General features: G+C 40.3%; 1 protein-coding gene across 4 annotated transcripts in view; it reads right to left on the reverse strand.

Annotated features, from left to right (window-relative positions):
* Nucleotides 1-2,099: 2,099 nt before the first annotated feature.
* LOC127544884 (long-chain-fatty-acid--CoA ligase ACSBG2-like) overlaps nucleotides 2,100-15,626 on the reverse strand; it is a 68,960-nt gene continuing 55,433 nt past the window's right edge. For 2 of the 4 annotated variants that reach the window (XM_051971768.1, XM_051971770.1), the window contains exons 10-14: nucleotides 11,436-11,666; nucleotides 7,663-7,880; nucleotides 5,645-5,784; nucleotides 4,191-4,437; nucleotides 2,100-2,344 (exon numbers count right to left, since the gene is read on the reverse strand). In XM_051971768.1, coding sequence (XP_051827728.1) covers nucleotides 2,271-2,344; nucleotides 4,191-4,437; nucleotides 5,645-5,784; nucleotides 7,663-7,880; nucleotides 11,436-11,666 — 910 coding nt within the window. In that variant the 3' untranslated portion in view covers nucleotides 2,100-2,270. Of the gene's footprint in view, nucleotides 2,345-4,190; nucleotides 4,438-5,630; nucleotides 5,785-7,662; nucleotides 7,881-11,435; nucleotides 11,667-15,626 lie in introns of those variants that run through there. The other 2 variants (XM_051971769.1, XM_051971771.1) reach the window with 2 other exon arrangements.

Genomic DNA, 15,626 nt, shown 5'->3' on the forward strand with positions numbered 1-15,626 from the left:
CTCATGAGACCAACTTTCACCCATAGTTCTTGAAAAGACACTTCTTGGAGAATTTGTGAACTAGTTGAGCAGAAGAACAGGAACAAGAGGAAATGGGACAGTCAGCACCGTGAAAGTCAGGATGAAACTATAGAATATAAGCTAGAAGGGATCTCAAGGCATCCAGTCCAACTTCCTGCCCAGTGGGCCGATCCCTGCAGAAGGCGGCTCTTGGCCTCTGCTTGAAGACTTGGCTACTCTCATTATATTTCTGCACAACTCTCCATACATTCAAGCAAAACGTTCTGTCCCTACCACTTAATGGTCAGTGTCCATGCATATGCTTGCTATCATAAAGTAAAAAAAAAAAAAAAATTGGTCAGTAAGCCTTTGTTCTGTAAGTGTGCAATAGCAATTGTTTGTTAGGACAGCTCTTTCCAGTCTGGGAGTAAAGACCAGGATGGACCTCCTACCATCACCTGAATACAATATTGAAATGAGGTGCTTCCTTCGGAGCCTGTGGCTTTACTTTAAAGCATCTAGGATTTTGTTAGTATGATTACTCCTTCCTACAATAGATTCTGCTCTTGGGGGTATTTGGGAATGCCCTTACCTAGAGGTTCATCTAACTCAAGTCTTTCCATCTCAGCCCAAGGATAGCATGAGAAACTTTTAGTAGATGCTTGGGAAAGATGCTTGGTTTTCTGTGTCTGTAGAGTTCTTCTGACCTGTTAAAATATCCTGGATAATCTGATCTGGCCTCAAGGAAAAGGTAGAGAAAGAGTAAGAGGATTTCATCAGCTTTGAGAAACCAAACTTCCCATCACTCACCAGATATAATGCTTTAAATAATCAAGGATTTGGAATTGGAAAGGATCCTATAGGTCCCACAAGTCCATCCCCATTACTTTAAGATGAGAAAACTGAGGCTTAGCGACAAAAAGGACTTATTGTGCCCTGATTTTGCTTCCAGGAATGGAAACTAGCTCATAAGGCTTCACAGGGACCACAAGGTTTGGAAACCAGTAAGTGTTTGATCTCAGTATGTCCATACTATCTGACCCCACTCTCAGACTTGAGCAAAAGAAGACAGTCAGTTATTAATGGTTGGAGCTCTTAGCCATTATTTCATGGTCCACCCTTCCTAGTGCCCTTCTCCTCCCATCCCTTTTTTTTTGAAATGCTAACTCGGGGAAGAGCCCCCAGACTGTTGTTTCATGGGGGTCCTTCCAAGAAATGTACTAAAAAACATGTTTTATGTGCTGGAATTATTCCAAATTTCACGGATGTGCAATTTTGTCAGTGTGAATATACTCTCCATCAACACATCACAGTGATCAGAATTTGCAAGGAAGTAGATTTTGCTCTCTACAGATTAAGAAACAACTTCCTAATAAGTCCTGGGTCTGCCCTCACTGAGGGTCTTCGAGCATACTGAATGACTATGTATTGGCAGTTGTGGAGGAAATCTCATCCAAGTATGGCTTGGACTCGAAGGTCTCCGAGATTGTCGGATTGTGTAACTCTACAATTTGGGACATGGTAGACAGTTTTTCAAGAGTTTTTATGGTTGAAAAGTTCATCCTCCTATGGCAGATTTATAATTAAAATGGATAGAAAGGGGCTTTTGCGCTCATGATCTGGTGCTGTAGTTTGAGACTTAAAAATCTGTTTATTCCCAGAGCTCAGGGTAGTGAAAAGCCATGAAGAAAATTGAGATGTCAGTATCCTGAATTTATGATTTCAGTTTCCACACTTCAAAGTCTGCTCTATGGCAGTAAACAGATTAACACTTCAGTTTTTTGTTACTTACTTTGATATATCATCTTGTATTAGGTGAATCAGTAAATACAGGGGGGTCAGGAAAAATTTGGTCTCACCAAAAGACAGGTGTGACTAAAAGGAGATAAGCAGATGTCTAACAAAGAGAGAGGCTAACAGGCACTCCCCAACATCAGAAACCCTGGAGGTACAGCGGCAAGATCCTCTAAGGAGGATTTTTTAGAAGGACATCAGAACTCTCCAAGATTGGGGTGCCAGGGACCTGTTCTGGTGGGGGAGATCCCACATAGAAAACATCATTCTTTTGGTTACGGAGACTAAATAATGCTACTGTGGGCTTTCCTGATCTCCTGTGGGAGATAGAATTTTATTTTAAAACCTGTTCCCCAAGAGGAGGTTTATAAACACTGACAACTTCAGGATCATCACGTTCTTCATGGAGTCACATTCGCATGATAAAAAAGGAGAGAGCCTTCCACAGTCCATGGCAACCTGGACCACAGAGAGAGCTAGATATAGAAACTGGAGATTAACGTTTGGTACATTCTGGTGACATGCGCCCGTCTCAGCTTCAAGGTGGGACCTGAGGGAGAGAAGGACAATGAGCAGATCCCACTTGGTGCTGGCTCTCAAGTGCCTGGGAGTGAGACACCCCAAGTCAGAGTATATTTGAGGAACTGGGATCAAAAGACCTACTTTTGAATTCCAACTCTAACATCTTGAGTGTTCTTGAGCACCTCATTTTCCCTCAGAACATCTAGACCTGGAAGGACTCTTAGAGACCCAATCTAAGCCCTTTTTTTTTTTACAGAAGGGGAAACAGATTCAGAGAGGGGGACAGATGTGCCCTTTCACACAGTTGACAAATCCCACGAGTCAAGAGCCACACCAGGGTTCTAGTTAACTCTTTAAGCCTCAGTTTTTATATAAAATGGGGATAATTCTTGTGTTATGTTCCTTGACATTTTGTATACTTGAAAGGGCCAAAGAGGTATGGCCTCCTGCTGCTACTGTTCCTCTAATTGTGACCTAAGACTAAATCATGGACAACAGGATGTCAAATTAATCACACCTGCAGGGCACCAAGGAAGAACAGAAAGACACCTGGGCAATATAAGCAAACTACAGCTTGCTACCCGGAACACCTGGGAGGTAGCATCTACAAGAAAAGGTGTGCATCAAAAGGGAAGTAGAACTGATGGAGATGGAGACAGACTGTCAGAATTGCCTCCCTCCTAGTCATGGCGGTGGCGTGGGAGGATGCGGACACCAGGAGAGGGGATACCCACATTGCTGCAAGTCACATCTGCCAATGTTTTTGGAAACTACTGAGAACAGAGAAGCTGGAGATTGGTGTTTTGTTTGTTTTATTTTTTGCCCTGTTTGTGCTTGAAAAGCTTTCAGAAGGATCATAGCTTACATGTGATGGGAGTGCTTTCCAGTTTACAAAGTCCTCTCTCCTTGGTACACAGGGAAAGCAACCCAAGAGTTACCATTCCTAGTTTACAGTCAGTCAGGAGATGCTCTTTTAAACACATCCCATTATTTAAACATAGGACCAAGTAAGATTTTTTTTAGGACAGCTAAACAGAGACTGACACACAAAATTAGGCAAAAGTTGTATTTGTAGATACATGAATCTAGAGCTGAAAAGGCTTCCCCTCACTTTCCCTTTGATGAAACTGGCCCAGAGAGATGGCCCAACATCATACAAATGACAGTGACAGCATATGAGCCTAGGTCCTCTGACTTCAAGCTCTTCCTCCTACTTTTCATCTCTACCTTTGTTCCTATTCAGCTGCTGAACCCTGAGCTCTGAGCAAACAGGTCTTTTCTCATGTTCACTATGTATACATACACACAACTTGGGGCACATTATTGAGGAGGGGCCCCACTTTACTAAGGAAAAAGCGAGGTAGAGGGAAGAATAAGGGTGGGTGTACTAGGCCAGCTCCTCTAGTTAAATTTTCAATGACAGAATCTTAAATACTACAAATTAGGACTTGTTTTCTTGGTTTTCAGAGTTAATAAGGTAATGAAAAAATACCAATAATGCAGCTTAATCTTTAAGAATCAAGCTCTTACTCTACCTCATTGACCCGGCCCTCAGTGCTTACAGTTTGGAAGAAAGGCATGGAGATCAGGAATAAGGGACTCTCTCCCTTGTAGTCCTGGCTCTAACACTGGTTTACTGAACATATTGTCTACTCCCTAGCCTCAATTTTCCCCAGAACTACAAAGGTGGGAAGAGGGAGGAGGAGGGGGCAGAGAGAATTATTCTAAAGACCCATTTGGCCCTGAGAATTTATATTCTAAGTTCCTTTCTAGCTCTAATATGTGTGTTCTAAGATGCCTTATGACTGATGATCCAGGACCCTAAAAATCCCCCCACCTGGGTTTTTGGAGGATGAGCAGCAATCCCTACCTACCTAATTCTCCACCTGTAACTGAGAAGTCCTTCTCTAAGATTTTCCATCGGAGGATCTTGTGAGAATCAGACTCGGCTTTCTGGTTGATTTTATCGATGCCACTCTGTATTACTGCGTCGATGATGGTATCTTTGTTATCTATGATGTCTGTCACTTTGACAGACTTACTGTTGTGCTTTCGGCAAAAATTGATGGCGTCTTGTGTCAGCATATTGCAAGGCTCACCAGTGTCCAGATTGATCTCACACTGTGGGAGAGAAATCACCCCAACTCACTGGCACTGAAGGTGTCCCCGTCTCTCACCCTGGATATGACTCCAAGGGTTTGCCCCAAAGACTGCTGTGTCCAGAGGTGGGTCAAGATACTCAGCTAGGCCCTTCAAAAAAACTGCCACCCAAGAACCGCTTCTCCTGGACTTATTGCGAACACTTTAGTTCACACACATTAGTCAGCAAATGTTTATTATTGCCCACTGTCTGCTACCGAAATTCTGGGGCATAAAAAGTAAAAGGCTTTGCTTTCAGAGAGGCATTGTCGAATGGGTGCGATGGCATGCCAGTAACTAAGTACAAACTAGTTGTAGACAGGATAAACTGGGGAAAAGTAGCAGAGAAAAATCACTGGCATGAAATGGGACAATCTTGGGAAAGGCTTCTTGGAGAAGGTGGGATTTTAGCCCAAGGAGGTCAGGGAAACCATGAGAGGGATGAGGGAGACAGCTAGTGAAAAGCCTGGAGTGAGGAGATGAGATGTTTTGTCTTAAATGCTCCATGCACTGCCCTAGTTTGGGGATACAAAGAAAAAAAAAGCACTCTGACCCTCCATCAAGGGAAACCAAAACCTGAACTCAGGGTGTCCCAGGAGCCTCGGTGGTGGTGGTGGTGTAAGCCCTTAAAAATATGCTGGAGAATCCCAAAACCTGCATTGAGACTTGGGGATTCCCATATCAGTGGACCAGACCAGGGATTTCATTAGCATAGGTGAACTTCCAGTAAGGAAACTGCCTCCTCTCCACTTCAGATTGGCGCTCCCAGAGAGCTGCCTGGAAAGCTGAGTGAACAGCCCGAGATCACCCATGCATTGGAGGGGGATAGTGGCCACCTGCGGAAGTCATCCTGGCCCCAAGCTGCCCATTGTGGCCCCTTGCAGGTGGACGCAAAATGCAACAATAAATACTGTGTAAACGACGTATATTATAAAATGTCTGTAAAATACAGGAGACACAAAGTATGTAATTTTGAGGAGGAGCACTAGCAAATGGAAACAGTAGGGTCGGGAAAGACCTGTGTATGGAAGACATCTAGGGAGGGGTTCCTTCCCCAGGGTGCAGAGGCGGGCACCATTGCTTTGGCTGACCATGGATCCTAGATAGACTCCCCACCGAAGAGCTGGGCAAGGGTACCACCCCCCACACGCCCAGTGTCCTTAAGGACCAGTTACTAGAAGCAGAAGACCTTCAGCGTCAGCAGTGCGCTCAGGAACTTGGCTTGTTGTCCCACAATCAAAGCGTAGCGGACAATGGGAATGTATTTTTTCAGCATATTCTCAATTGGTCCAGGAAAGATTTTTTCCCCTTGATTGGTTATGATGATTTCTGAAACAATACCCCCCACCCCCAATAAAGCTTTTAGGACACAAGGGAATGTTTTGTTTTGTCAACAAAGCAACTATATTCCTCAAGATAGGAATAATTTATCCCCCCCCCCCAATACTTTACAATCTACAAAGAAACTCATTATAAAAAAAGTACTTGACAGTTTTCAGAACACTTTACGGTTTGCAGAGTAATCCACATTTTACAAAGCTCACAATTTGTAAAGTGCCTCCATGTCCATTTTGTCATTATCATCCCAAAGGTAATGTAGAATAGTAGAAAAAATCCTGCTCTTGGAGCCAAAATAATTAAATAAATCTACGGTTGAGTCCCAGCTTCAACAATTAATTGGATGATAGCTGCGACAACTCACTTTGTTTCTCCAGGTCTCAGCTTCCTTATCAATAAAATGAAAATAGTACTTTTTAAATATGATGATGAAGAGAAAATATTCCATAGAGCTCTATTATGTACTTTGCAAATGCGAACTGCCATGATCCTTTTCACAGTTCTACGAGGAACATTCTGAGTAGGAAGTGAGGAGATCTTAAGTTCTACTCCTGGTTCTGCTGTCAGTTTGGTCCTAGGCAGTATCTTTCCTTTTATTGGAAAAATGAATATTGGACAATATTTTGTAAATTTTTTTTATAAAAATGAATGTTGGACCACATGTTGAGGAGCAGATGAATCCAATCACATAATTAATTTGCAATTTCAATGAACAATTGCCAGTGGATCCAAAGCTATTAATTTGGCACCTGGCAATTGTTTCCTGAGAAGGGGGGCAAGATTATCAGTGGACCCTATTCCCTTGATTCCTATGTTCTTAAATTTTACTTTAAAACTTTACTTTAAAAATCTCTGTTAAGTCTTATTCTGGGATGAGGTAGAATGGAAGTAGCCGAGGACTTAAATTGGAGAACCTGAATTTGAATTCTCTCACTCCGGCTTATTTATTTACCTGCATGAAGTTCATTACTTTCAAGGAAGCCGCTTAAATCACCTAAGTCCTTGCTCTATAAAATAAAACTGGATGATCTTAAAGGTTTTAGTTCAAAGTTTATGATCCTATGAGTAGGAGGACCTGCAAACTAGTGTTCACCTCCAAACTGACACTCTGGTCCCTACCTAGGTTCTTGGGATTCTGGGGTTTGTAACTAGTCTAACCCAGAAACTAGCTGACTGCTGCTACAGAGGCAACTAATAGCAAAAAAGGATAGAATACTGGGTTTGGAGTCAGAAAGACCTGAGTGCAAATATAACCTTAAGACACATCCTAGTTATGTAGCTCTGGGGGGTAAGTCATTTTAATTTTAACTTGCTTCAGTTTCCCCAACTGTAAAGTGGAGATAATACTAGCACCTGCTTCTTAGGGTGGTTGTAAGAATCAAGTGAGATTATATTTGCAAAACCACCTGACCTGTAGTAGGCACTATATATGCTTATTCCTACCATCTTTCTATCATAATGACTCCTTTGCCCTAATTTGGGAAAAGTAATCTAGTCAGTGCTGCTATTCCTGGACAATCTATTGCCCTGTTAACCTCACCTATCATTCCTTGACTTCTCTGAGCAAGAGAGCCCACCTAGGCCAGCACTCCCCCATCTATCTTCCCTTCTATCAATCAGAATATGAAATCCTTTAGGAGAGAGGATATAAAATCCTTTAGGGCACAGGATATAAACTCCTTTAGGGCAGAGAATATGAAATCCTTTAGGGCAGAGACTATCCCTGCAGCACTAAGCAGAGCACCTTGACCCACAGTAAGAGTTCTTAAATGCTTTTTCTTTCATTATTTCTTGTATTTATCCATAAGTCATCAAGGGAGAAGAAGGCTATTGAGAGAAAGTGGGCCAATGTATGTCCCTCTCAGTTACCTTCTGTCCTGCCGGTGATGTGGATGTAGCCCTCGGGATCCTGGGTGCCCATGTCTCCAGTGTTCAGCCAGCCTTTATTGTCAAAAAGCCTTTTTGTCTTATATTCATTGTTCAAGTAGCCCATGGACAGGTGCCTGCCCCAGATACAGAAGTAGCCCAGACCATTTTGGTCTGGATACCGGATCATGCTTTTGGCGCCCATGATGGCCTTTCCACTGCTGAAGAGAGATAGGACATCAGTAGGAAAATCCCCTCCTTCTAAGCCCCCCACATGGACCTGCTGAGGATTCAGGCACCTCCTCACACAGGGAGAGGCAATTTGGGCCCCTATGTTGCTCCCCATCCTTTGTCTTCCACCTCACAGAATCAATTCCCTCAGGGCCTCAAAGGTTCCAGTCCTGTTACCTCTTCTCTGTTAGAAAACAGGGCTTAGCCCATTCCCCTTCAGGATAGCTTTAAGGATTACAAATATATTTTCCTTTGCACTCAACCAAAACTTGCCCTTTTTTTCATCTTCAACTCAACAAGTCTTCACAAAGATCCCTGCTTTGAATCCCTTCCTCATCCTTCACCAGCTGCACACAATATTCCTAAGAGACAGCTAATAATATCATCTACCCTCCACTCTTGCTCTTTGACCTTCAAGACCCTCATCATACTGGTTTCTATCCATCTTGCTGGTACCAACCCATATTAACTCCATTCCATTCTAGTTAACTTGCACCAGTAACTTGCCCATCAGTGACATTCTGCCTGGTTTCTTTCCAAGGGTCTTTTCTTGATCCCAGTCCCAGCTCTTAGTGACCTCTCCCTCCCAAGACTGGATTGTGTTCATATGTTTCTTATCTATTCTTTGTCACCTCAGTAGGAAGCTTTTGTCTTTGTATCCCTGGCATCCAGCACAGTATCTTGAATATTAAAAGTCTTTACATGTTTGTTGAATTGAGGATGATAAAGTCCCTGTCGACATTGGATGGAAGGCTAGGTCTGGTGCCTGAAGACCTGAGTTCAAATTTGGCTTCAGGCACTTGGTATCTTTGTTGTGACCCTGAATAAATCATTTAACCTCCGTTTAACCTTCTCAATTGTAAAATGGGGTCATAATAGCACATACTTCTTAGAGATGTCATAAGAACCCATTAATTATTAAATTATATTAAAAGATTATTTGTGAAGTACATAGCACCGTGCTAAACATCTAGCGAGTGCTTAATAAATAAAATAAATTGAATAAATTCCCCTCCCAAATCTTCAAGGAGTCTACTTTGCCCTTTATTTTTGTCCTCATAGTCTTAGAAGTTCTCTGAGGACCATCTAGTCTTACTGGAAGGAATGATATACATACAGACAAATAAATGTAAAATATACATAAGATAAATACAAATAAATTATAAAGAAAATAGGGGCAGCTGTAACCACTGGGCAAATGAACACAGATGTCAGATGGGAGATGGCAATTGAGCTGGCTCTGAGCCTTGAGGAAAGGTGTTCCAATAGGGGAAGCACAGGGCATTCTATGCATAAGCAACAGCCTAGGCAAAGGCAGGAATGCTGCAGAAAGCATATTGCATATGTTGATTTCCCCAAGTGGAAGAGAAGGTTTGAAGGCATGAATGGAGCTACTTAAAAGTAACTTGGATCACAACATAGCATTTTCACTCATTTTGTTGTTGATAGCTTGCATTTTATTTTCTCTCATTTTTTCCATTTGGTTTGATTTTTCTTGTGCAGCAAGATAATTGTACAAATATGTAAGTATATATTAGCTTTAACATATTTCTACCACATTTAACATATTTTGGACTACTTGCCATCTAGGGGAGGAAAAATCAGAACACAAGGTTTTGCAAGGGTTAATATTGAAGAATTATCCATGCATATGTTTTGAAAAATAAAAAGCTTTAATAAAATAAATTAATTTAAAAAAAAAGTAACTGGGAACTTGAGTATCAGCATAGCCTTCCCACAAGACTTTAAGGGCTAAAAGAAGCCTAAGAACCAAGTCCAAGTCCAAGACCCTCCTACTCAAAACATCCAAATACCCAACGAATGAGCTTTTATTAGGCACCTACTCTTTGCTAGGTACTGTGTTAGATACTGGAGGTATAAAAGCAAAAGTGAAAGTCCCCTGCCCTGGGGGAGCTTATATACTATCAGGGGAGATAATGTATGCATAAATAGGCATGTACAGAATATATTTAAAATAATGCAAGGTGGTGCAGTAGATAGAGCACCAGCTCTGAAGTCAGAGGACCTGAGTTCAAATCTGGCCTCAGACACTTAACACTTCCTAGCTGTGGGACCCTGGGCAAGTCACTTAACCCCAAGTGCCCCAGCAATAATAATAATAATAATAATACAAGCCAATTTTTGAAAAGGAAAGGGAGGCAACATAAACAAAGTCAAGAAAGGCTTCATGTAGAAGGAGGCACTTGATCTTAAGTCTTGAAGGAAGAAACTAGGAATTCTAAGAGGTGGCCATGAGGAAGGAATACATTTCAGACCTGTGGGATAGACAGTATAAGGTCCAGCAATGGGATATGTAAGAGACACCAAGAAGTCCAGTTGTGCTGGACCAGAGAGTAGGGGAAGGAAAACAATGTAATAAGGCTTAAAAGTAGGAAGAGACAAAATTTAAAGGCCTGAGTTTATTGATGAATCTATAGATAATAGTTCTTGAGTATGGGAGCGACCTGCACTTTAGGAAGACACTTCATGGAGAATAGATTGGAGTGGGGAGAAAAGAGGGTCTCAGATGTAACCTTGGGACGCAGCTGTTGTTAGACTCAGTGATCTGATGATTAAGCAAAGGATACTGAGGAGTGAGCAGCCAGCCAAGGGGAGAACCACAAGAGAGAAACCAGAAAAGTGTCAACAGAAGATATTCAACCTATGTTAAAGGCTGCAGTTCAGAGTTTTTACAGGTATTGTTTACAATTGTGATAATAATTACAATATTGTTAAAGGTTAATAATAATAGTACTTAACTATACAGCCCTCAAGGTTTCCAAAAAACTTTACAGATATCTCATATAATCCTCACAATAGGTGATAATAGGTGATAATATTCTCCCCATTTTATAGATCAGAAAACTGAGTCAAAGAGCTCTCCTACCAAGCCCTTCTAGACATCAGGACTTCATACTCATCAGATACACTTTTGTTGCCATTATCCCATTCAAGACTCCTAGGTTAATCATGGAAGATAACCCCTGTCATCTTCACAGAGCTTAAAAAGCTGGTCAGCTACAAGACCACCCAACCTTTAAGGTCCAGCTCAAGTTGATCCTCCCAAGTCTCAGACATACACTAGTGAGCCGCCACTTTCTCCTTGGATCCTCCTGCAGCTAAAGCTTGGCTATTGTGATCCATCCTTGTGTTTGGGTCTTCTTGCTACTAGATTGTGAGCTCCAAAATGATAGTTATTCTTTCCTAGTCCCATCCTTCCCTCAGTGTATAGGATAGCTTTCTACAGTTAGTAGGCACTTTGTTGAGCCACAGGGGAAAAGTGACTCATCAAACAATATCCTCCAGGGTTCATTGTTTCCTTCTCTGGACAGCCCTTTGTGGCCCCTGGGTGATTAGGAAGAGAGAAAGAATGACAACTGCTCTTTTCCTTCCATCAAGGCTCAGAGACCATCCTGGAGTCAGACCACCCCCAGAAAGTCTCCACTCCCTTCCCTCCCCCTCACCTGCCCACCCAACACCCTTGGTTCCTGTCTCTCCTGTTGTCTGGGTTTTGGCCCCTCGTTCCCCAGCCATAGCCTAAGTACCTGTATGGCTTGAAGTCTTTCCCACTGGAGACAGAATGAGTTCCCGTGCACTCTGTCAGGCCATATGTCTGCAACACAATGATGTCGTAGCTGAGGAAGAACTCCTGGACTTCCCTGGAGAAACCAGACCCGGAGCTCAGAAACTGGAGGCAGCGGTCAAAGCCCAGATTCCGTCGGACCTTCTTATATATCAGCTTCTTGGCCACGCGGAAGCCAACAGGAGCATGGTCACTTTAAAAGAAGCAAACACGAGGGGGCCGGTAGGTTAGAAAAATTTAGGGAGCAGCTCAAAGTTATAGAGCCCTGAACTCGTCAGGAAAACCTGAGTTCAGATCCATGTGCAAATCATATAACTTCCATCTACCTCAGTTTCTTCATCTGTAAAATAGGGAAAATAATCTTACATCTCTGAAAGGTTAGAATTTATAAGGTTGAAAACCTTATACTGCTGTAGAAAAACTCTCCATACATAGTTTTAAGGTTTGCGAAGCATTTTTCTCATTTGATCCTTACAACAACCTATGAAGCAAATGCAATTATACTCTCCATTTTGGGGGTGAGAAAAGTGAGATTTATGTAAGTTTAAGTGATTTGTTCAGGGTTGCAAAGCTGGTGAGGTAGGTGTATAACACAGCAAGGAAATGTCTGAGTCAGAATTTTAATCCAACTTTAATTCTATAAATTACATCTAGTTCTTTCTCAAATTATTTCTAGAAGAGACCTTAGAAATCACTTTGTTTTACCCCCCAGTTTTATAGATGGGAAAACTGAGGTCTAAAGAGTTTGAAATAACTGACCTCAAAGTCATCCAATATGACAGGGGAAAGATGACTGAAGAACCTTCTTTCCTCAGTCATTTTCTGTCTTATACATGTCATCACAGAAGCTAACAGAGTCAGGAATTCAAACCACCCTCTCTGCCTCCAAAACCAGGGAATGCATCTGTCTCTATGTCCATCTTGGAAAAGTCTCCCTTGATGCTTCCATCCCTGCTAAATATCTCCCTGTATCTTTTCTGCTTTTGTAGCTCAAGTCCTTGGAAAGGAACTCCACTCCTTCCCATCCTTCCCTTATAATCTGACTTGCAACCTTATTATTCCCCTCAAACTATTCTCCAGAGTTCCAATGGAATTCTAGGTTCTCTTCTGGTTCTCCTCCTGCCTACCTGACTGCTTCTTGTCTGTCTCTTTTGCTCTGTCCAGATCATGTCTCCTAACCAGAGATGTTCCTCATTATTCTGCTCTCCTTTGTTTATACTTCACTCAATGAGCTCATCAGCTCCCATCATTTAATTACCATCTTTATGCTATCTGCCCATGCTATCCCCATTACCTTCACACTTCCAACCGCCTTTCAGACATTCAAACTGGATGTCCAGTAGACATCATTATGTCCAAACACAATTTATCTTTCCTTCACCACATTCTACTTTCTTCCCTATTACTATAGGCCTTCCCTCAGGCTCACAACTAGGAATTGCCCTGAAATTCTCACTCTCTTATACCCACTATCCAACCTTTTACCAAAGTATATTAATTTCATTTTTGCAAAATCTCTTGCGAACACTCCCTTGTTTCCTGTGACATTAGCAACCTCCTGGTCCAGGCCCTAATCATCTCATATCTAGATTGTTGTCAATGGCTTGATATCCAATCTATCCTCTGTTCAATCACTAAAGTGATTTCTTAAATTGCAGTTCTGATCACATCAGCTCTACCCTTAACCCCAAATCTATAAACTTCAGTAGTTCTCTGTACTCAGTAGTTCAGTAGTTCTCTGACCTCGAGGAATAAATACAAATGCTCTTTTGGCTTTCAGAACCCTTGTAATCTAGTCCCTTTCTACCTTTCCAGTATTCCTATACCTTGTTTCTCTCCACATATTCTGTAGCCCAATGACCTTCCTACCTTTTCCAAAAACAAGACCCTCTCTGTTTTTAATTTTTAATTAAAATGTGTCCTCTTTTTAAAAAATTTTATTTTTTTTTACATAAAATTTTTTAACATTTGGGCTTTTTAAAAAAATTCTGAATTTCAAATTCTCTCTCTCTTCCTGCTCAATGAGAAGGCAAATAATTTTATAGTGTTATACATGCACATTCATGCAAAACATATTTCCACATTAGTAATGTTCCAAAATTAGTGATTAGATGATTAGTGATGGAAATTAATAACTTCCATATTAGTGATTGGTGATTAGGGAAAAAAACAGCCCCTCCCCCAAAAAAACCTAAGAAAAATAAAGTAAAAAAAAAAAATGCTTCCATCTACATTCAGAATCTATTGCATTCTTTAGAATTGTTTTGGATCATTGTATTTCTGAGAATAACTAAGTTATTTTTAGTTGATCACTATACCATATTACTGTTACTGTGTATAATGTTCTCCTGGTTCTGCTTTCTTCACTTTGCATCAATTTATGTAAATTTTTCAAGGTTTCTTTGAAAATATCTTTATCATTTCTTATACCATAATAATATTCCATTAAAATGATATATTTTACACCACAATTTGTTCAGCCATTCCCCAATGTCAATGTCCAATTCTTTGCCACCACAAAAAAGAACTGTTATAAATATTTTTGTTCATGTAGGCCCTTTTCTCCTTTTAAAAATCTCTTTGGGGAAAAAAACCTAGAAGTTGTATTGCTGGGTCAAGTTATGCAGTTTTATGGAATTATGTGGAATTATGGAAATAATTCCATATTGCTCTGGATCAGTTCTCAACTCCATCAACAATGCATTAGTGTCCCCATTTTTCCACATCCTTTTCAACATTTGTCATTTTCCTTATCTGTCATATTATCAATCTGGTAGTTGTGAATTGGTATGTCAGAGTTATTTTAAGTTGTACTTCTCTAATCAATAGTGATTTAGGGTAATTTTCCCATTGACTACAGATAGCTTTGATTTCTTCATCTGGAAACTGCCTGTTTATATACTTTATATCCATTGAGGAATGAATTGTCATCTTATAAATCTGACTCAGTTCTCTACATATTTGAAAAATGAGGACTTCATCAGAGAAACTTAATATTAAAAAAATTCTCCCAGTTTTTGGCTTTCCTTCTAATCTTAGCAGCATTAGTTTTGTTTGGTGCAAAAGCCTTTTGATGTAATCAAAATTATCCATTTTATATCACATAATTCTCCCTGTCTCGTTTGGTCATAAAGGTTCTTCCCTTCTCCGTAGATCTGACAAGTAAACTATTCCATGCTCTTCTAATTTGCTGATGGCATCACCCTTTATATCTAAATCGTGGACCCATGTTAACCTTATCTTGGTATACAGTTTGAAATGTTGGCCTAAACCCTAATTTCTATCAAATTGCTTTCCAATTTCCCCAGCAGTTTTAGTCAAATAGTGATTTCTTGTCCCAAAAGCTTAGATGTTTGCATTTGTCAAAGATTACTATGGTCATTTATTACTATGTATTGTGTACCTAATCTGTTCCATTAATCCATCACTCTAATACATAGCAAGATCCAGATTGTTTTGATAATTTTTTGGTAGTTTGATTGTTATGGCACTAAGTAACTCAATTTAGGTAGAATTGTCATTTTTATTATATTGACTCAGACTGGCCATGAGCAATTAATATTTCTCCAATTGTTTAGATCTGACTTTATTTGTATAAAAAGTATTTTGTAATTGTGTTTGTATAGTTCTTAAACTTGTCTCAGCAGGTAGACTCCCATGTATTTTGTATTGTCCACATTTATCTTATATTGAATTTCTCTCTCTATCTCTTCTAGGTTGACTTTATTGGTTTGATGTAGAAATACCAGTGATTTTTGTGTGCTTATTTTATATCATGCAATTTTGCTTAAGATGTTAAGTATTTCAACTAAGTTTTTAAATTGATTTTCTAGGGTTCTTCAAATATACCATCATATAATCTACAAAGAGTAAGGTTTTATTTCCTCATTAACTATTCTAATTCTTTCAATTTCTTTTTCTTCCCTTGTTGCTATAGTTAGCTTCTAGTACAATATTGAATAATACTGTGATAATGAGGTGATACTTTACCTCTGATCTTATTGGGAAGATATATACCTTTTGCCCATTACAGATAATACTTGCTAATGGTTTTAGATAGATACTACTTACCATTTTAGGGAAAGCTTCATTTATTCCTATGCTTTCTAGTATTTTAATAAGAATGAGTGTTGTATTTTGTTAAGTTTTTTCT

Source organism: Antechinus flavipes, chromosome 1 (assembly GCF_016432865.1).
Source record: "Antechinus flavipes isolate AdamAnt ecotype Samford, QLD, Australia chromosome 1, AdamAnt_v2, whole genome shotgun sequence".
In the NCBI taxonomy this organism is placed as follows: domain Eukaryota; kingdom Metazoa; phylum Chordata; class Mammalia; order Dasyuromorphia; family Dasyuridae; genus Antechinus; species Antechinus flavipes.